The sequence below is a fragment of the Nipponia nippon genome, unplaced genomic scaffold, assembly GCF_047370975.1.
Source record: "Nipponia nippon isolate SJK-2023a ecotype South Korea unplaced genomic scaffold, ASM4737097v1 scaffold_7, whole genome shotgun sequence".
Taxonomy (NCBI): Eukaryota; Metazoa; Chordata; class Aves; order Pelecaniformes; family Threskiornithidae; genus Nipponia; species Nipponia nippon.
In genome coordinates, this window is record NW_028262391.1 from 49312353 (window position 1) to 49331217 (window position 18865).

Consider the following 18865-nt stretch of genomic DNA (forward strand, 5'->3'; position numbering starts at 1 on the left):
CCCTGTTCTTCTTCTAAGGCTTGAGAGTAACTAAAACTGCAGTGGTCATTTTTTTGATTTATTGAAAATAAAGCATACCTTATTAACATCTTAATAAAGAGCACCTCTTTGCAGCGGTGCTCAGATTTGCTCTTATTTCTTTCTGTGCAATTCCATTCTCTAAAAGGGAAAATACTATTGAGATCTGTAAGGCATGATTTGTTAGACTGAAACTAAACACACAAATACACCAAACCAAAATGCTTTCTAAAGGTGCTGTGTTTGTGAGAGGTGCTTGCCCAATATGTGTGATGCAAAATGGGGATGCTTTGTGAAGAAATCATCCTTGTAAAGCCATTGGTTCTGGTCATCAGACTCTATCCAATGCTTTAGTGATGATGCTGCTGATCTATTTGGGAAGTTGGCTGGCTCTCAAGGCAGAGTCTCTTCTCAAAGGCTGTTTCACAGTGAAAATATGCTCAGTGCAGCCGAGTGCATGAATGAAAAAGCCTCTGGTACCTTCTAGTCTGGCAAAATGCAGCACAAAACTCAACTTACTCTGTCCTTTCTGCTGTCCCAGGTAAGAAATGTGTGGTTTTTTTCCTTGCTTTCTTTCATCTTCCTTTTCTTGTGCATTTGGGTTTGAAAGTATTTGTAATTCAGGTCTGATTTCTGAGTAATTATACACTGCTTGAATTACTGTTGAAAGATGAAGATCTCTGCTATAAGCCAGTTGCTAGGAATGTAGAATCTTATAGTTCCTTGATTTACAATTACAACAAATTTGCTGTGTGATATATAGCATTTTTTGTTTCCCTTCAGGAAGGGTGGTGGGGGAATCTTTCAAGTGTCTCGGTAGCAGCTGCAGCAGCAGTATTTTCTGTCATATCAAATGCTGCAACTTTGATTTGCCTCTTTTCTCTGTGGCTTTTGCCGGGTAGTAGGCTTATAGGCAGCTCACATTATTTATTGCTTTTTAAAAAAAAAAAAAAGGAGGAGGAATATGGAGGAAAAATAAAATCAGACCTTGCAAAAGGTTCCCTTCCCCGTGCTCTCTTGATAGATGTGTAATACTCTGTTAGTGACTTGCTATGTAGCCTTTCTCTTATTAAACGTAATTGATCCCCCTCTGCCAGAAAGCGGAGGAAAAAACACCCAGCCTTAAAAACACGGAGCTGCTAAAGCTGCTGCTGCTGTCTGTCAAAGCAAGGGGACTCGCTGGGCTTTGACTTCTCAATAGCTTCTGGTTGCTCTCTTTGCCTCTTGCTGCTCTTACAGGGCTCACTTTTTGAAAGCTCTGGGGAGGTTTGGAAATCCTTTGTTGTTGATCAGCTTAAATGCATCCTTCCTTCTTTTGTCTTAGGAGCTCTGTAAACTCTTGCGTTTAGTGACAGTGGCACTGGTGTCCTGTGCTCTGAGTAGAGATAAAAGTTAATTCCTTTTTGACTTGCGATCGAGTGGTTTTGTTAACCCTTAGGGGGTTGGTAGGTTTTAGAGTGTCAAACTAGTGCTCGGGACGCTGAGTCTGTGCACTTGTGTTTGTGTAATTGCAATCTCCAGCTGGCATTTAGTCTGCTTTTTCAAAACAGGATGATAAGGAGGAAAATGGTGAGGGATCACTGTTGGCAGAGCTTTATTGCTGAGAGGAGATACATCAAGAGTGTGTGAGTAGGAAGCAGTAGGGTGAACTGAATGCATATATGCTCTGGATCGCGGCTAGGATATTTGGGTCCTGGCTTACCCTGATAAGGAGTAAAAGCATTAACGTGGGTGGCTGAAGTTATGGGACAGCAGGAGGCTCGGTGACTGGGGACTCGTGAGCAAGCACATAGGCATTTGGGTGGGTTCAGGATAACAATCCTGCTTCAGGGAGTGTAACAAATGAAAGCAGCTGCTTTGGGCCATAGGTATGGTGTCTGAATGCACTGGTGAAGGATGAGTTTGAGGAGCCAGAGCAGCATGTGCTGGGGATATACGCAGAGTTTCTTGCAGGGCCTTCCTAACAGCTTGGGCTGAGGCTCTGTGGACTGTGTAGGAGGGCTGGCCAGCGGGCAGCTCGCCAGCTCTGCTGAGGCTGGCTGCAGCGAGTGGGCAAGCTGCTGCTCCTGGGGAGGGCTGAACAGCTCTCTGGTGGGCTGGGGATGCCCAGAGGGCTCCTGGGGAGGAGAAGTTGTCAAAGGGGGCTGAGATCCAGCCTGGGCAGGCAGCTGGGCTGGCAAAGCTGCCAGTGGGAGGCAATGCTCAGGGAGCAGAGGAGCTGGGGGGAGAGGGCACAGATGATGTAAAGGTAACCTGTGGATATACTGAGTGGGTGCTCCCTTGCCTTGGGCTTGAGACCTGCCATCTGGACTGCAGTTTGCTTGGCTTTCTCTGTTTTCAGTCCTTATTTGTCCATCTTTAGCACACTACTGAATTAATCAGTTTGAGTCTGGATTTTCTTTAGCAGTCCCTTGTAGGAAAAGCAGTGTGTATATGATAGAGGAGGACAGACTTCTAAGGCCTATTAAACCACATAGCTGACTTTTTTTTTAACATCAGTAACTACTAAAAATCTGACAAGGTGCAGAACACCTGATTCTGAAAACAACTGTGCACTTTATTGATAACTTTCAACGATATTTCAGAGTTTCTTCTCTTGCTGGGCTGAGATGAGTTCAAGTACGCTGCAGGGCTGAGCTTATGGTGCTTTAGAATTGCTTTGTATTTGAGTGTTTAAACTGCACCCCACCTTCTATATTAGCACATGTAGCTTTATCTGGCAATGTCTCTACCTGGTGATTTAACACATCTCCAAGTTTACTTTGTAGATCATGTCTAAGAGTTAATGAATTAGGGAATGAATTAGACTATAATAAGGAAGTGTACATAAATCTGTCTTCAGGTACAAGGGTGTTGAGTATTGGCAGGTTAAAGTATGAACTGAAGGTGATAGCATGCTAGGGAAGGAAAAGGGAATTACTGAAATGCTGTTTGGCTTTTCTCTTTGACACACCACATGCACAACTTTCATATGACAGGAAAAGTAAACAGAAGAATGTGAGAAACAACATATTGAACAAATGCAGCCATCTGGCTGTGTAGTGGTTGTAACACATTTTGAGATTTTTTTCATAAGTTTTCTTTTTTTCCTCCCTTAGCAATAATGCCTCATATAATACAATGCTAGTGGAACCTGCAAAGCTCAATTTTGATAAAATGATTTCTAAGCAATACCAATCTAGTAATGTAATACTTTCTGTGGAATTAGAAGATAGGAATAACTTCATTTCAAAGTAATGATAGCAAAGTTTACAGTGTAGAAAAAAGCTTGAGGAAATTCTTATTCATAACAACATGAACTGAAAAAGGTTTATTTTTAACTAAAAGATCATTTCTAAAAGTAGTAACTTTGGTTTTGTGTTTTCTTGGTCTGCATCTAATTCAACTGCATTTGTTAAATATAAAAAAACTTGCCTTTTTGAGGCATTAAAAGGATGAGGATGGGGAATTGCTTTTTCAGCCCATTAAGTATGTTTGTAAAAGTGGTGGTAAACAGGTGGGTGATAAATGTATTTTTTCTTTTGCAAAGATTTGGTCTACACTACTACCAACTGTTTGTCCTGTTTTCACCAAAAGGAAAACTGAACATTAGCTGAAATAGCTGAGGAAGATATGTTTCAAGTAATTCTTTAATTCAGGATCACCTTTAAAACTACAAAGCACATCTATACTATACAGCTTTATCGATCTGAAGCTGGCAATAAAAACTAAGTGTACTCTGATAGTTTGTGTAGTTCACTGTACAGTGTACAGTAAGCAGTAAATACATACAGATTTTGAAATCTATTGGAGAGGTTTTTACGTTTTTCCCAAAGGATATTTTCTAAGGCCTATACACAAAATATTTGTTTTAAAACAAAAGGTGTTCACAGGCTTGCTTTTGTATGTTATGCATGCAGACAGATGTATTAACACTAAATTTGTAAGTAAAGCTTGCAAGATAAGGAAAAATGTTTTTTGATAGCTTTAACAATAACTGTCACGTTCCACTGGGCTGTAGCTAGGTCAATTGGAAAAAAGTTTAGAATTCACAAGCTTGTCATTATAGTGAAGAGAGAAAATTAGTCCTAAAACTCTTTTCCCAAATGCATAACTCACACTGCTGCATTCTTAAGCTTTTATTTTTTCAAATTTCTCCAGAAGAGGGCTCCATGCACAGCTTGAAAGTCAGCACCCATGTATTAAAAGAAATTTATCAGCTTCAGGAAAAAAGAAAAATCTTGCTCACACAAAGTCTGTTGATATAATATTATAAGATTATGCTCAAATTCTGACCAAGCATTTCCATGTTGTATCATGTTGCTGTAGGTATTATTTTGTTTAAGACTGCTTATTATTTGAGAATTCTAGAGGATAACATCTTATATCTCTTGTGCTATATCCGAGTTGTAAAAGTGCCTTAAAAATCTTAGAGAAACTCAATTGCCCATTATTGCCTATAATTATTTGTACTGATGCACATTTTGTGAGCAGGCTGACGCTCCTGACAGTTTCAGGCCATCATTTTTGGTTATGTAGTCAAAAAGATCTTCCACTTGCATATCTCATTCAAAAGATGGTGTCTCCCAAAACACAGAGCCATTCCAGCAGTCGTGCTGTGCTATTTGTCAAATGTTGCCTTGGAGGGAAGGTTGGCCCCTGGTGAATTAGTATGACTTTAGGCAACAGCTCTAACCTTTTAAAGATATTCTTACACAGGACCTGACCAGACTCCTTACTGCTAAGCAAGGGGGATTTGTTGCAATAGATGAGTGGAAACTGGTCATGAAAATGCTGCTAGAGTTATGGCATTACAATTAAACTCACTTTGTTGTGTACCACTTGAGGCTCTGTCTTTCAATTTAAGATGTAGCTCAGGCAATATATTAGGACCTGGTTTCTGTTTCTGATGATCAAAAATGAAAAAAGGTTATTCTAGCATATGTAATATCTTTGTGCTATGATCCATTGGGGGTTACAGACTTCATTTTTAGTGACTTGTCAGCTAGGAAATGAGTATTTCTAAAAGGTATCTCGGTACACCAGTGCAACAGGAACTATTAGAACTATGTAGATAGCAACAGTGGTGCCCGTTCAAGAAGATGTGAAGTTCTGCCTTTCATTTTCTTCCTGTGTGTTGTTAGATAAATAGGCTCTTCCCATTCTATTAACATGTAAGGGCAGGCTAGATAACAGAGCTGTTACTGTTAGACTCTTCCTGCATCACTGCTGGAGTCAAGTCTCTTATCTTCAGCTGCTGGCTTGTACCCATGTGCTGTGTGGCAGGATTGTGGCCTCAGGTTTCAAAGTTCCTATGCCAGCATAAGCCTTTCAGGAGGAGGGAGGCTTCATTTGGGGCTTGAGGCAGAAATGTGAAGTTAATGGGTTTTTTAATTGTTTCATGGAAATAATTTCTTCATTCCGTCTTTGACAGATGCAAGCACCAAATTCACTTTTTTGTGTATCACTAGTATTCTAACCAGCAAAGCTTCATCTGTGCAGGCAAAAAGACAAATCTACCATGTCCACTGGGGAGGAGAGACAGAATGAGAGGGATTTATCATCCTTAGGAGACTAAGTGGGCTATAGCTCTTCCCAGTTAACTCTGGATGATATTAGTGGGTTCTTGATCATGGCCATATGGTTGCACTGTGCCCTGCCCTAATCACCAGATGGATGGGACCAGCCCAGATGGGAGACTGTTTTTCTGTTGCTTCATGTGTCCTGCAGCGAGCACAATGTTAGTGTATACAAATCAGTAGGATATTAAATGCCAAAGAGGAGTGAAAAATAAGACTTGCTTTATTAACCACTGTTTCATTATTCAAAGGTCTTGGAAACTTGCCTGCTGCTTTTTTTTTTAAGTGTTGTGATGTGGACTGTATTCTCTGTCAAACAGAAGAATCTAATTCTTTGAAAGCCTCACTATTTTGTATGAAGGGAACTCATTCCACTACTAACTTATCCAGTATTCTACTGTTAGGCACCATTCATTTTCTTGGCTAAAGTAAAAAGGAGGAATTTAAGATTTGGTTTGATGGAGCTGGTTAAAACAGTTCTAAGAACAGACTAAAATAAATAAGCTATTGAGAGGGGTGGGGTGAATCTTTTCAGCACACAGCAGTTTAGCAGTATCTCTCACCACTTGGAAAAGCTGATTAAGGTGTTTAAATAACTTCTGGTATCTATGAATATCCATGTATGGATGTCTAATTCGGTATCTTTATGGGCCTTGTTTTTAGGGAGCTGAACATCCACCTTCAAGCTTTTTGAAGTGTCTCAAAATTGGGCACCCATATGCAACTCTCTAGAATGAATGTTTTTATTGCCTAAGGTTCTTCAGACTCCATTTCATAAAGGTTCTACTCCCAAAACTATAATGTTTTTAAAAAAAACAAACCTTAACAGCTATCTCTCTGTCTAAACTCTTTTTTGTTCTCTTGCTGTGAACAACGAATGTTTAATTCCTTATTAGTAATGGCAGTGTATGTATTTCTAAAAGCTAATATTTAATTCCCAAGGACTTTTCAGTCTGGTATGTAATGAAGAGCAAATAATTCTTGTGTGTATGAAGGCTGTGTTAATAGGAGTACAGACAGAAAGCGGGTTTCTAAAAGTCTGAAGAAGTTTTTGGTGAATGAGTAATATGGCAGATGGACCTCGTGGTACTTGTGTGGAACAAAGACTCAAAATGCTGAAAACCAGGGGTTCTAGGCCATTAAGTTGTCACGGCACTGTTAATATGGCTGTATGCAAAGAAATATGTATACATACTACTTGAATTTAGGATATAAGAGATGCTGACTTGCAAATATCTATACCTGTAAGCTTTTCTCAGCTTTTACTACTAGTGTGCTGAAGACTACTGTTGAAGGTTACCCCCTTTTCCTCTCCTGAGCTATGTTAAATGTGAGTGCTCATTATCTGATCCAGGGCAAAGTTGGCAAGCTTGGCTGGAAACACAGCCAGGGGAGTACTGATTCTATACGTTAATGGCTATCTGCCACATGGACAGTAACACATCTGTGGCAGAGGTAGAAAGAGGATGAATAACTTGTCATATTGCTTCAAATCAATCCATAAAACTGTAGCACATTGAGTTTTGTTTGAATTGCTATGGAGCAAAAAAGCATGTTACAACATACTTATCACGCTGATAATCGGCTCATCTACTTTATAGACACTTAATCCATTTCTTTTCATTGTCTTGGTATAACTTGGTATTGCAAGAAGGGTTTCTGTGCAAACTGTCTTTAAAGAAGAATCTCAGAGTCAAACATAGGGGATTTTGAAACCATAAGAGTAAAAGAAAAGCTGGCAGCTGTCCATGGAGTCACTGTATGAAGGCAGAAATTCCACGCTGCTGTAAATTCATCTGGATCCACTGGGGAGCTATCCCTGTATGCATGAATTAGGAGTATGATCCATAGCTTGTATAGACAGCATACAAGAAAAAGGGGGGAAATCATGTAAAGTTGCCCCTTCCCCAGCCTATTATAGTTTTCTTGATGTAAGATGGTCTTTGAAGTGTGTCTATTACATTGTAACTTTGAGCTAACTGTTGGTAACCGCTTGGGAACAGAGAAAATGCTCAGAACAGTGTTCCCAAGATCTTGCATTTTCCCATAGACAAACTTGCTGGCTTTGAGTTCCCCTACTGCCAAATAAGGTGCATTTGTACATTTCTCTAGGGACAGCCCTCTGTTTTCTCTGGGGAACCACGTTTTATCAGACAACAAACAGCTATATCAAAACGTGAGAGCTGAACGTAGCACTGCTCTATAGTTGACAAAGCAGGAAATCCAGAGCATCTGGTACTTGGCTCCCTAAGTGAAAAGAGATGGAATTAGCCTTTAGAATCGGATGGGCATTTCCCTCCCCATTAAACCCATTGTTTCAGAGCTCTGTCAGCGGAAGCTGAGCAACTCCAGCTGTGCTACACAGCAGGAACGGCAATCTCAACTGCAGGTTTGAGCTGTTCAGTACAGTTAGATAACTGGCCAAACTGAAAGGTGTTCAGTTTGACCTTCTGCCAAGATAAGATAACTGGTCTTGCAAGTGCAAGGAAGTCATAAGTTCCAGGAAGTCATGGATATTATCTACCATCCTTATTCAGGTGAAATGCAAAATGAAAAACCTGTGGGTAAAGATAAATGAGAATTAAATTAAAATAGGACAATGCATAAAAATCACTTTTAATTTCTGGGCGTTTGTATTAGCCTGCTACCTGGAGGTTGTATTGTGTGTCAGGCTAAGTGGTTTTATTCTTTTCCAAAATGTCTTTTGTTTTCATAATTCATGATCTGATTGAACTAACTGGACTCTGAACTCTATAAATCTTGATTTATGAATATCGATAATCCTATTAATTTACTGATGTACAGCTCTGACCTGAACACTGAAGTAGTTAGGCCCATATTTGATCACCTTTGCTTAATATGTGGCAATATCATTGCAGGAGACATTATTCAGTGGGACAAAGATGTAAGGGTGGTCATTAAAACCTAGCAGTAATGGGAAGTACACCTTTTTGCACCCAGTTACGCTACTGTTCAGAAATAGAAAAGGATCTGACATTTGCTTCTATTTTCGGATTTATTATTTTCTTCTAATGTTTTTAATTGAAAGATCTCATTTAAAAATTATAAAGAAGAATACAATCTCCAGGTTTTTAATGTCACCAATAGTTTTCCCTAATTGTTGGATCTATGCAGTTTAGTTATCAATGCAGAAGTGTGGCATTCTGTGCAGTGAGGATGTTGGTTATTGGCATCTGACAAAACAACAGCTCTTTAGATGATAATTTTGGATACAGTGTGTTACCAGGAAATAAGGTAAGGATGCTGGGAATAAATCATGAAAATTTTGCACCTTGTGGAAATGACTTCTGGTCTTGCACATCTCTCAACTTCAGTTTTTCTGAGTTTGCAATAGCAAAACACTGTTGCTCGCACTAATATGGGAGCAGGTCTCCAGTGGACGTGGATTGATTGCATTGCCCTGCTTTGCGTTATCTAGGTGAAGGATGGTTAGTATCAATGCCATGTGCATTTCTGCTGTGTACATATTGGGAGGCTTACATGGCTTCTATGACTGCTCTATCTCAACACCCTGCAAATGATAATGAATTTATCCTTGCTTCCCTAAAATAAATGCTGAGCTACGACAGGAACATTATTCTGAAATGGGAGACAGCCTCCAACATCTGCCTGTTTCAATGACTTTAGTTCTATTATCTTAGTTGAGTAATGATGTAAGCTGCTGTCACTTTCGCTGCTGGTGTTGATTCAGTAGTGACAGTTCATTGTACTATAGAAAGATTAATTCTGATTGGAGGGAGCCCAGAATAAATTCAGTCTTTAGGCCAATCAGAAGCTGGTGTATGTAGTACTATTTTAATAATGCTGCTCTACTTTCAATAACAATTAGTTATGATTTGCCAAAGAACTGCCTATCTCTATGCAGCTAGTATTTTGCATATAGAGGAAACTAAGAAGAGAAAATGTTTAGCTAATCATAACTGCACAGAGTTCTTTTAGGTGTAAAGAAAATGGAGTGTACTTGCTTATAACTGGTGTTTGTGATGGCTGCTGGCAAAATGATCAGTTGGAGCAGACGAGGAGGAGGAGGCTGGCAGTGCTATATATACTCACAGCATTTGAGACCAAAACAGTTTGGGGTAGAAGACGGGCAAATAATATACAACCAACTATGCTTCCAGTGCTTGAGTAGGGGAGAGGTGCTGGATATTTCCACTGCAATGTAAGATGTAGTCTCAGTGGCAGAATATTTCCCCCACTGTCTGTTCACTGATAAAGGTTCCCATCTTCCTTCCTTTCCTCAGATTGGAGGAGGCAGGGCTACCAAAAGCTTGGGCTCCTCTGGTACGAGATGAGCTGCCTGGTTGTGGCTGTTTCACTCCTATGTCTAGCTTCTGGAAGTGTGATGTTGCTGCCCTAAAGTGTCATTGTTAGTGAGATGCACCTAAATGTTTGAATTCCTGGGGGGATGATGGCATGTGGACAGACCATTTGTTACAAGCCCAAAACATGAGAATCTGTAGGCTTGTATGGACTACTGAAAGTTAATCTCTGACTTTGTGGAACAGCTGCCTCTTCCTGTCTGGTTATGTCCCTCTGAAATGACGATTCAATCTTCTTATGCTAGCTTCGCAAGCATACAATTTTCAAAGCTTTTGTTCCTTTATGAGTCAAAGGCACACAAGCACAGAATCTGTTTCTTGCTGTGCATGGGAACTAAACATTGATTATGGGTGGCTGAAGGAGTTTGGCTAAAATAGGAAATGACTTGGTTGTCTGCTATAACTCATGTTGAACCTGAACAAAATGGTTTTTCCAACTTGTTCTTGACTTCTGATTTCTGTATGCTCTGTGTTTGTGGAGTCTAGCTGGGATATGAAGGAAGAAAAAGCAATCATGCACAGCACAAGTGGTTCTCCCTGCCTTACCTCCAGGCTGACTGGAAGCATCAGCATTCCTGTAATTTCCTTGTTCAAATTACTTTTTCTTTGTTCCACTTCATCTGCTGAAAAAAAATTCAGAAAGTCTGAGTGCTTTTAGTTTTGTTTTTTTTAATTCAAACTTTCTTCCAGAACTTCTAGTGTTGGGGGAAAGGATGAATACTTTTTACTAATATGTTTTAGCTTTTGTTAGATGGGCTTCAACAGGCCCTTTTGGAAAGTCCATCCCTGTTCTTGGTATTTATAGATGTTTTTATTTTGGTGATAGATGAGAAGATGATGGGGATTTTCCTGCAGCATGAGGAAAACCAGACACACTTAAGGAGTCATGTTCCTTTAGCATTTTACATAGGTCCTAGTTATTTTCACTGGGTAAGCTGCAGATTGCCTCGAGTTAGTGCAGTGTTAAATTGTAACCCTTACCTAATGTGGTAGGCAACGCTAAGCGTTGTACTGTTAGTACTTGTGCATCTGGCCCAAATCTTGTGCATTTCTTGGTATGTTCATATTACTCTACTCCTTTTTCCCCTCAGTCCCCTGAGGCAGTCTAGGTCTATCTGCACATGTGGAAAAGAGAATTTAATTTGGCTGCCCCATTAATGGTTTTAAATTGGTGATTTCTTAGAGCCAGAAGTGCTGGGATAGTTATTTAGTAATAAACATGCAGACATAGCTGCTGAATTTCTTGTCCCTTTCCTTAGCTGACTGAGGAATACAAGAAAGAAGATCAAACCTTAACACACAAAGATGGAAGGGAAAACAAAACCAAGGGAAAAAGAAAAACCAAATGATATTCAATGTCCTGTAACTTTTTGTAGCTGTTAGGATTTGGAAAGCAGCCTTTTATATTTGTGATACAGTTAACAGGTGTATACAGGAATGGAGTGCAGCATCTAGTCTGATTCTGCTTGGTTTCCACATCTTCATTTACATGCAATCTCACCTGATAGTTTAGGCTGACGCCCATATGCAGAGCACTTGCTCATGTCTGGATCTGAAGTTGTTGGAATCAGGAAACAGCACTACTTTACTCTGCTTTAGGCACGTTTGTGTGTGTGCCAGCGTGCTGGTTTACGAGAGGCAGGAATTTAATCCTTTTTTTTTAATCCTAGGAATTTAATCCTTTGTAAAACTCTGTATCTGTTTCAAGTATTCATTAGCTGCCCAGCCACAGAACTCTCTTCTCTTCTACATTTTATGTTTTGGTGGGACTTTTTTTATTATCATTTGCTGTATGTCTTAATGGACAATATTTATCTCTGTCTGCTGCTTTGACATTGTTGTGTTCATGATCATTAAATGCATTCTACTGATGCTTTGGGAAACTTGTTACTGCACAGATGAAATAAAACTTACAATGTACCTTCCCCTAATTGACTAGTTGGCTGGGGAGGGAATGGGAAAGGAGAGAACAGAGGACAAACTGGGTGTAAGGTGTGAGGCCAAACCAGCCTTCATTGCAGGAGAACATATTGCAGTTTCTTTTGAAACTGTTTGCGTGTCACTTCTTTAACTGTCTAAAATGATTTTATGTATATGGGAAAGGTTGTTTCCCATTCAGCCTCTGTGTAACACAAGCATACTTTTTAACTGCGTGCCGGTGGAAGTCAGTATGTCCCGGAGAAAATGGAAAGGTGGGAAGGGGCCAGAGAACTTAGAGGAAGGACTATTCTCTTAGGGCTTTCCAGCAATAAATATGAAGCAAGCCAGATACCAGGAAAAGCTAGGCAATGTCTTGCTGAAATGAGTATTATGGGCCAGCTTTTAGGAGACAAATACTCCAAAGTTTTGTCAGATATTATGTGATTTTCCCATCCCCCTACCACTTTTGCTAATATATAATTTCCCAGACTTATCCTCTTTCTCTTGTTTTCTGACATCTCTTGGAGGCCAGCTGAACAGCAAAGATTAAAGGGAGGAGAACCTGGCCTCAGGCACATTTGCAAACTAGCTGTTAGTTTTCTGCAGGTTCTTCTGTACTTTAAACAGAAACAACCCTCCCCTGACAACTGAGCATACAATTCATATACGATGGATCCACTTCTGACACTGTATTTCTGGGGTGTTTGCATGACTCGTGATTTCATCTGGCAGTGCTTGAGTTTAAGCACTGATAAAGAGAACACAGCAGAGTGCAAATACATTTGACCTTTCAAAACATTGAAAAGAAAACAAAAATAGAAAAACAGTTACTTTGCAGTTTTTCCTTGTACATGTGTAATGACTGCAAGCAAACTAGCATTCTCATTTCTGCCTTGGGAGCCTGGGTAGCACAGAGGCTTCTAGGCCTGAGACCTACTGTTTTACACCCGCTGTTCCCAGGACAGTGTGTGTGAGTTGGCCCGACAGTGGAGTAGAGGTTCAAGTCAGCTTTGATTTCTTTAGTTAAGGGATTGTCCTGTAGTTCAGGTCTGCTGCATCCCAAAATCTTTACCATTTGATAAGCTATGCTTTTATAATTGGCATGCTGGTCTTGGTTCACTTGCCTGATGGGCAGGAGTCTGTATTTCAAGAGTAAAGTACCACTGAAACTGTCACTCTAAATCAGTAGTACCAATACAGAAGTAAGGTTCAGGTACCCGTGGAAAGTTTCTGCTGAAATCCTAAGCTAGCTGCAGCATTAGTTAGCTTGGATGCAGCCACCTCTTAAAGCTGCTGTGAGCAACTTTAAAAAGCAAGTAATTCCATGGGTGCTATGTAGTGTGAATACCCCTGTTCAGTTAGCACAGCAGTGGGCTCGCTGCAGGGTTCAGCCTTGCCCTGAGTTAACCCCTCCTAGAAGGGCTGGGGTTTTTAAATAGCAGTGTGGCTGAGTCAGGGGCATGCCAGGCCTGTTACACTGCCACTCCCCATGTCATGACTGCTGCTGGGGAATATGTGTGGTTCTGAATATGGCTACAAATATGATGGGAACTGAAGATCCTCCCTCCTTTTCCTCATAAAACTGTTGTTGGTTTGTGAGCACATTCCTTTGCTTTAAAAGCAGAGGAAGTACACATAGTACATCTCTCCCAGCCTGCAAGCTAGAGATGTACACGGTGTGCAGAATTTTGTGCCAAGCTCTGAGAGTAGGGATAGGTTTTGAATGAAGTGATCAGGGTAAATTTTTTTTCTTAAGCCTCTTTGGGGAAGGGAGGGAAGGCTATGCAGCACCTGGGGTAGGGCTCTGATCTGGTATTGCTACAACTATTTTTGGTATTTCTAAAACTACTTTGCAGTTGGTGCACTGGAATTTGGATGTTTTTTGGGTCTGAAGCTGCTTAACTGTAAACAATAGTCCCTCCTTGATTTATTTGTACTGCCCTGATGCCTGTCATATGCTGGCCAAGTCCGGTGCAGCAGGGAGAAACACTTTTCCCTTCTCATCCCACTTTCTTATTTCCTGGTTCACTGTGTAGTCACCTCCTGTGGCTGTGGTTACATGAATTTCATTAATAGCAAATCTTGAGCAATCCGCTTAAATAACAATCAGTGTGTCTTTTTAAATTGCCCTTCTTCCATACATTTGTTGCGAATCGGTGAACAATCTGATCAACTAGCTACCTTAGCACCTGTAAACAAATCTTTCTGGTTTTGTTCAGTGCTATTGGCAAGGCTTCTTGCTGAAGCAGGGCTGCTAGACTGGAAGGTGTGTAGTACTCATGGAGCCTAAAAAGAGGGAGACAAAAAAGTGTGACTGCAGTTTAATGGATACAGAGCATCCTTGAAGGGAGGGATTCCTTGGTATTCTGTCTTATTTAGTAACTCTTTGCTGGAAAATATGTAACTAGTCCCTGGATAAGCAGCACTAGTACGTCAAACTTGCCATCTTTTTCCAGACAAAGTTTCAACTGTTCTCTTCAAAGTTATGCTCCTTTTTGCTTGGTTGTCTTCTGGCCCAAGGCATCTTAGTTGTGTATAACAGCCTAGATTTGGCTGGACAAAAGTAGGACAGGGAGTTTTCTTAAGCAATAGCTGTGGCTTTGAGTCTCCTTAGGTTGAGGAGAGTTTTGAGCTTTGGCCTTTCCCTTGCCCAGCAAACTCTTTGTGGACTTTGAGATTTTTTTTTTAACTTCTCTTTTTAGACTGTGCTGCTTCGTTACAGATCTGAACTGTAAAGCAGTGCCTTTTCCCACCAGCCATGTGCATAAGGCTGACCTTTGGCTTGAACACAAAGTTTGGTGTCAGCCTTGTCCCATTACCAAATATAGCATAAATCTTACTGACAAGGTTTCCAGACAGCTGTGGCTGGGGGGGATGTAGACAGTGAATGTCTCTAAATGACAGAAGTAACTTCTGATCTTTGGACTTAGCACTGAAGTACATGCACCAGCAGGGCCAGGAGATAATTGTTTCTTGCTCTGTCCCTTGCCCTGTTTCCATGTAGATACCCTCCCTTGAGTTGTGGGTTGCCTTGCTGTGCTTGGTTAGCGTGCCGGGGGGTCAGTGTGCCCACCCCGGCACCAGGGAATGGCTGCTGGCCTTGGTAGGGATAACTGCTCTCACAGCACTTGGTGCTTTGCTTTTTTTCTTACAGCCTCATCCTTCTTGAGCATCTTGATTTCAAGTGTCTGTTGAAGCACTGTAAACAGATTTCCTTCAGTTCTGCAGCACTACATGCTGTGTTGCAATACATTTTGTCTACTTTAAAGCTGTTAGTGATTCATTAGTTTACAGTTCCAAAAACCAATTCCAAAGGGATCAGTCGTCTCCCTAGAGCAGTGAAGATATTTTCAAGCTGGCTACACAGTGCTATGGCAATGTTTGAGACTTGCCTGGTTCAAATCATGTGGCAGTGATACTGCCAAAGGCTGCCAATTCAATGGAGGATTGCACACAGATTCCATGGGTGGGAACTTGCAATATTATTAGGCGCAGCTAATAATAGTTCCTCTTGACTTCTGAAATGTCAGAATGGTCTTGTGAGTAAGTGCACTTTGGAAAGAATTAACCTTTTGTTGGCCACCAAGAGTAGTCCTTGACATGTTCAATGCTGTATTATGCTTGTAATGCATAAAGGAAATATGTTGGAAATGAGGAGCCTTAATACATTTGTCTGTGAATTGGCTACTGTCAAGATCTCGGAGTTGCAGCATCAGTCTGGGGACCCATGGCTGTGTCTTCTGTGTGTACAATGACTAGAAAGATGAGCTTCTGTTATCCAGACATTCCTGAGATCTAATGAGCATGCCTCTGCCTCATTTTCCCCATCTGCAAAGGGCTTTGAAACATAATGGTGGGAAATCTCTAGTGTACTATTAAAAAAAAAAAAAAAGTATGCTAACATAAAGAAGCAACTCTGTTTTCTTTGAGAGGAGTCAGTTACTGTCTGACAGACTGTTCTGGAGTGAGGTCTCCAGGGCTTCTGGAGTTTCTGAGTATATCTCCCAGACCAATTGCTCTAGAGCTGGGTCTTCTAGCAGGGAACAATAACTCTGCTTTGCAGAGAACTTAAAGCTTTCAATTGCTTTATGAACCAAGTGAAACCAAAAGTAAAAAAAAAAAAAATCTCTAAATGCTCTGTGGAACTCAGTTAATACTTTTTCTTACGCTAGCCATTTATTTATTTTTGCTGTCTAGTGCATCCAGCAAAGTACCAGCAGTATTTCTCCAGCTGCAGGATTTACTGTAAGATTTTTATGGGCTGCTGGAGGCCAATCATGGATTTTGATATGTTGGCTTCAGAGCGGGAGAAACTGAAAAATGAAAAAAAACAAACAAACAAACAAAAAAACAACAAAACCGACAGAAACAAGTTTTTAGTCAAAAGATGCTAGCATTTAGACGACTGAGAAATTAAGCCATGAGCTCTTGTGTCCTTTTGAGGGTATAACTAAAAGTATAGCTCTGAGCAGATGAGCTGTGTTTCAAGAGATGCTGGACACTTGTCTCTTCTTGTGATTTGGCTAAAGTTGGGGCACTTGCCTCTTGCGAATACAGGGCTGCATGGGAATTGCATGAAGCCAAGCCCTTAGCTGGAGAGCAATGCAAATACAGGGGAAAGACAGATGACCTGTATTCAGAGTGCCTCTTCTCAATTGCCTTTTACAGCTACTTATTATAGTGAAGAACACCTGGTGGATGTATCTTTCAAGGCAGAATTGCATCACTGCGGGCTACAAATAACCTTACATAATGAAGGAACCTCACTTTCTGTATGCCACTATACCTCTATTTTTTTTATTTTCCTGACTTCTGTGAGAAGTTAGATGATAATATCACTTAAGACCAGGGAAAACTAAAGTACAAAGCAAGAAAACAGCTTGTGCAAAGTCCTCTAGGAAGTCTTTAATAAATAGGATGCAGTCACACCTCAGGAGCCCCAAATCATCCATCAGTGTATGTTGTCCCTGGTGCCGACAACCCAGAGCAACATGCCTTGTTGAGGGGGAGTCTTGGAAAAAGCCTTGGACTCTCTCTGTTTATTAGAACTAAAACTTTAATTACAGTAACTAGTTAGTATCTTAATGAAAAATCCATCCCTGTATTTCTGCAGTGCATCTAACTGCCAGCATTTAATCCTTGTCTTAAAGATATGTTGCAGTCTTCTTGTGACAATGAAGATGTATTTTTAGTGCGCTTGGGGAATTGCAGTTAACAGAATGACTTCACCCGAAGGGGAAGCTTGACTGTTGTCATTTTGTTCATGTTCAATAATCTGAAATACATCGTTGACATCAATGCTTTACTAAAAGTAAAATAAGATTAGGATCAATGGGTTTTTAAGAATATTTTTCTTTTTCCCATCTGGGTTTCTTTTTTTTTTTTTTTTTTTCTTCTTCAGGAGTACTCTGTCATTTTCTTTGCTTGGCAACTTAAATCTTGCTTGTGAGCATGTAAAGCAAGTTGTGTGCTTATAAATCTGAAAATAAAAGCAGGAAAGATTTCTCTTGTAATAAGTTCTCTTATTCCTTCTATATTTACTATAACTCATCCCCTTTGCCCTCTACATCATGATAATCATACACTGAAAAGCGTATTTTATTTGAGGATCCATGTGAGTCCTAGCAGGTGGACAATGGAGTCCTCTCACTGCTCTTCACCACTGCTGGATAGACCCTGCCTTGCACAGACTCACAGAAGTTGTCAGGCTGTCCTTCATTTCAAGTTCATCCTCCTTTGTCATTCTCATAGGCGTTAATGTGCAAAGGCATTCAGGGAATTATGAAATGAAATTGTAGGTATTCTTAGAGATGCAATGTCAAACAACTCAGTAGCACATGTGGCAATTGCTGGATCCATGTTTCTGTCATGCTTTAAACTTGTTGAAAGAATTAGGTTCCTATTCTTTCAGTGTGCTGTCTGCAGTTAACTGTGATCAAAGAAAAGAGTGGAGGTGGTCTACTAGGAATGCTTCTCTCTTTCTGCATGAAAGAATAAATTACTACAGTTTTCTCCTTCATTGGAATAATGTGATCATCTACCTACTCTGAGCTCAGTCAACAACTCTTTTAACGAAGTATTGGTGCAGACACTAAATTCTTCTCAGACAGCTCAAACTGTCACAAAGTCACTCTTTCCCATTGTTTGCAATGGGAATTGACTCTAAGATGGTCTGGGGAAGGAAACGGTGAGAAGTGTTATCTGCCCAAACTTCCTCACGCGACCAAGTTGGTGGTCTCCCTTCTCTGTGTAGCACCCTGTGCAGCCCAGAAATATCATATAACAATCTTAGTGTCCTCAGTGAAAACGTTAGCTAGAAGTGTTCTATCAAGAAATTTGCAGCTGACTACTGCAAATGGATTCTTCTTGTTTCTTGATAGGATGAGTCAAACTAGAGGTTAAACCTAATAGCTAAGAATTAGTTATTTAAATAATATTTCATCAGACTCCTGTGTGTGAAACACTTGGTAAGAAATAAAATAATATTGGCCAATATGAGTGATACAATTTAAATATGAATTTTCATTTATGGCAGCCATATGTGTATAGTAGTTCAATACGAGCACTTTTTTCTTAGACTTCTATGTTTCAGGTGGCATGGAGCATTTGAATTGCAAGACCTTGAAAAGAAATGATTGATTTTTAGACTTTGTCATCATTTTGGCATTATACCTGAGAACAATGATTGTGATGTGGTTTCTAAACATACAAGATGTTTGTCTGTTAAGTATCAGTAACAGTTAAGTATGTTGTTTATTTTCTGCTTTTAATACTTACGGTATTAACAGAGGATAAAAATCAGATTTTCTTTCTCTGAGGAGTCCTTACAATTCAAATAAGCTACCATTTTGTAAACAAAGCCATGATTTGAAATAGGGTAAACCTCCCTGAGCTTTTAGGGAACATGCATGTGTTTGAATGTCCTTGCTATTCTCATAACTCTAATCATTGTAAGCTGTAAGCCCGTTCAAAATGTTATCTAAGCACTGACAATGTCCTCAATGTTAGTACAATGTATTGAGAAAA

At 40.2% G+C, this 18865-nt stretch overlaps 1 protein-coding gene across 3 annotated transcripts in view; it reads left to right on the plus strand.

Moving 5' to 3' along the window:
- Positions 1-376: 376 nt before the first annotated feature.
- Positions 377-18865, plus strand: part of CDH13 (cadherin 13) — a 520720-nt gene continuing 502231 nt past the window's right edge. The window contains exon 1 of one of the 3 annotated variants that reach the window (XM_087740241.1): positions 377-559. In XM_087740241.1, coding sequence (XP_087596367.1) covers positions 515-559 — 45 coding nt within the window. In that variant the 5' untranslated portion in view covers positions 377-514. The remainder of the gene's footprint in view (positions 560-18865) is intronic. The other 2 variants (XM_009467298.2, XM_087740242.1) reach the window with 2 other exon arrangements.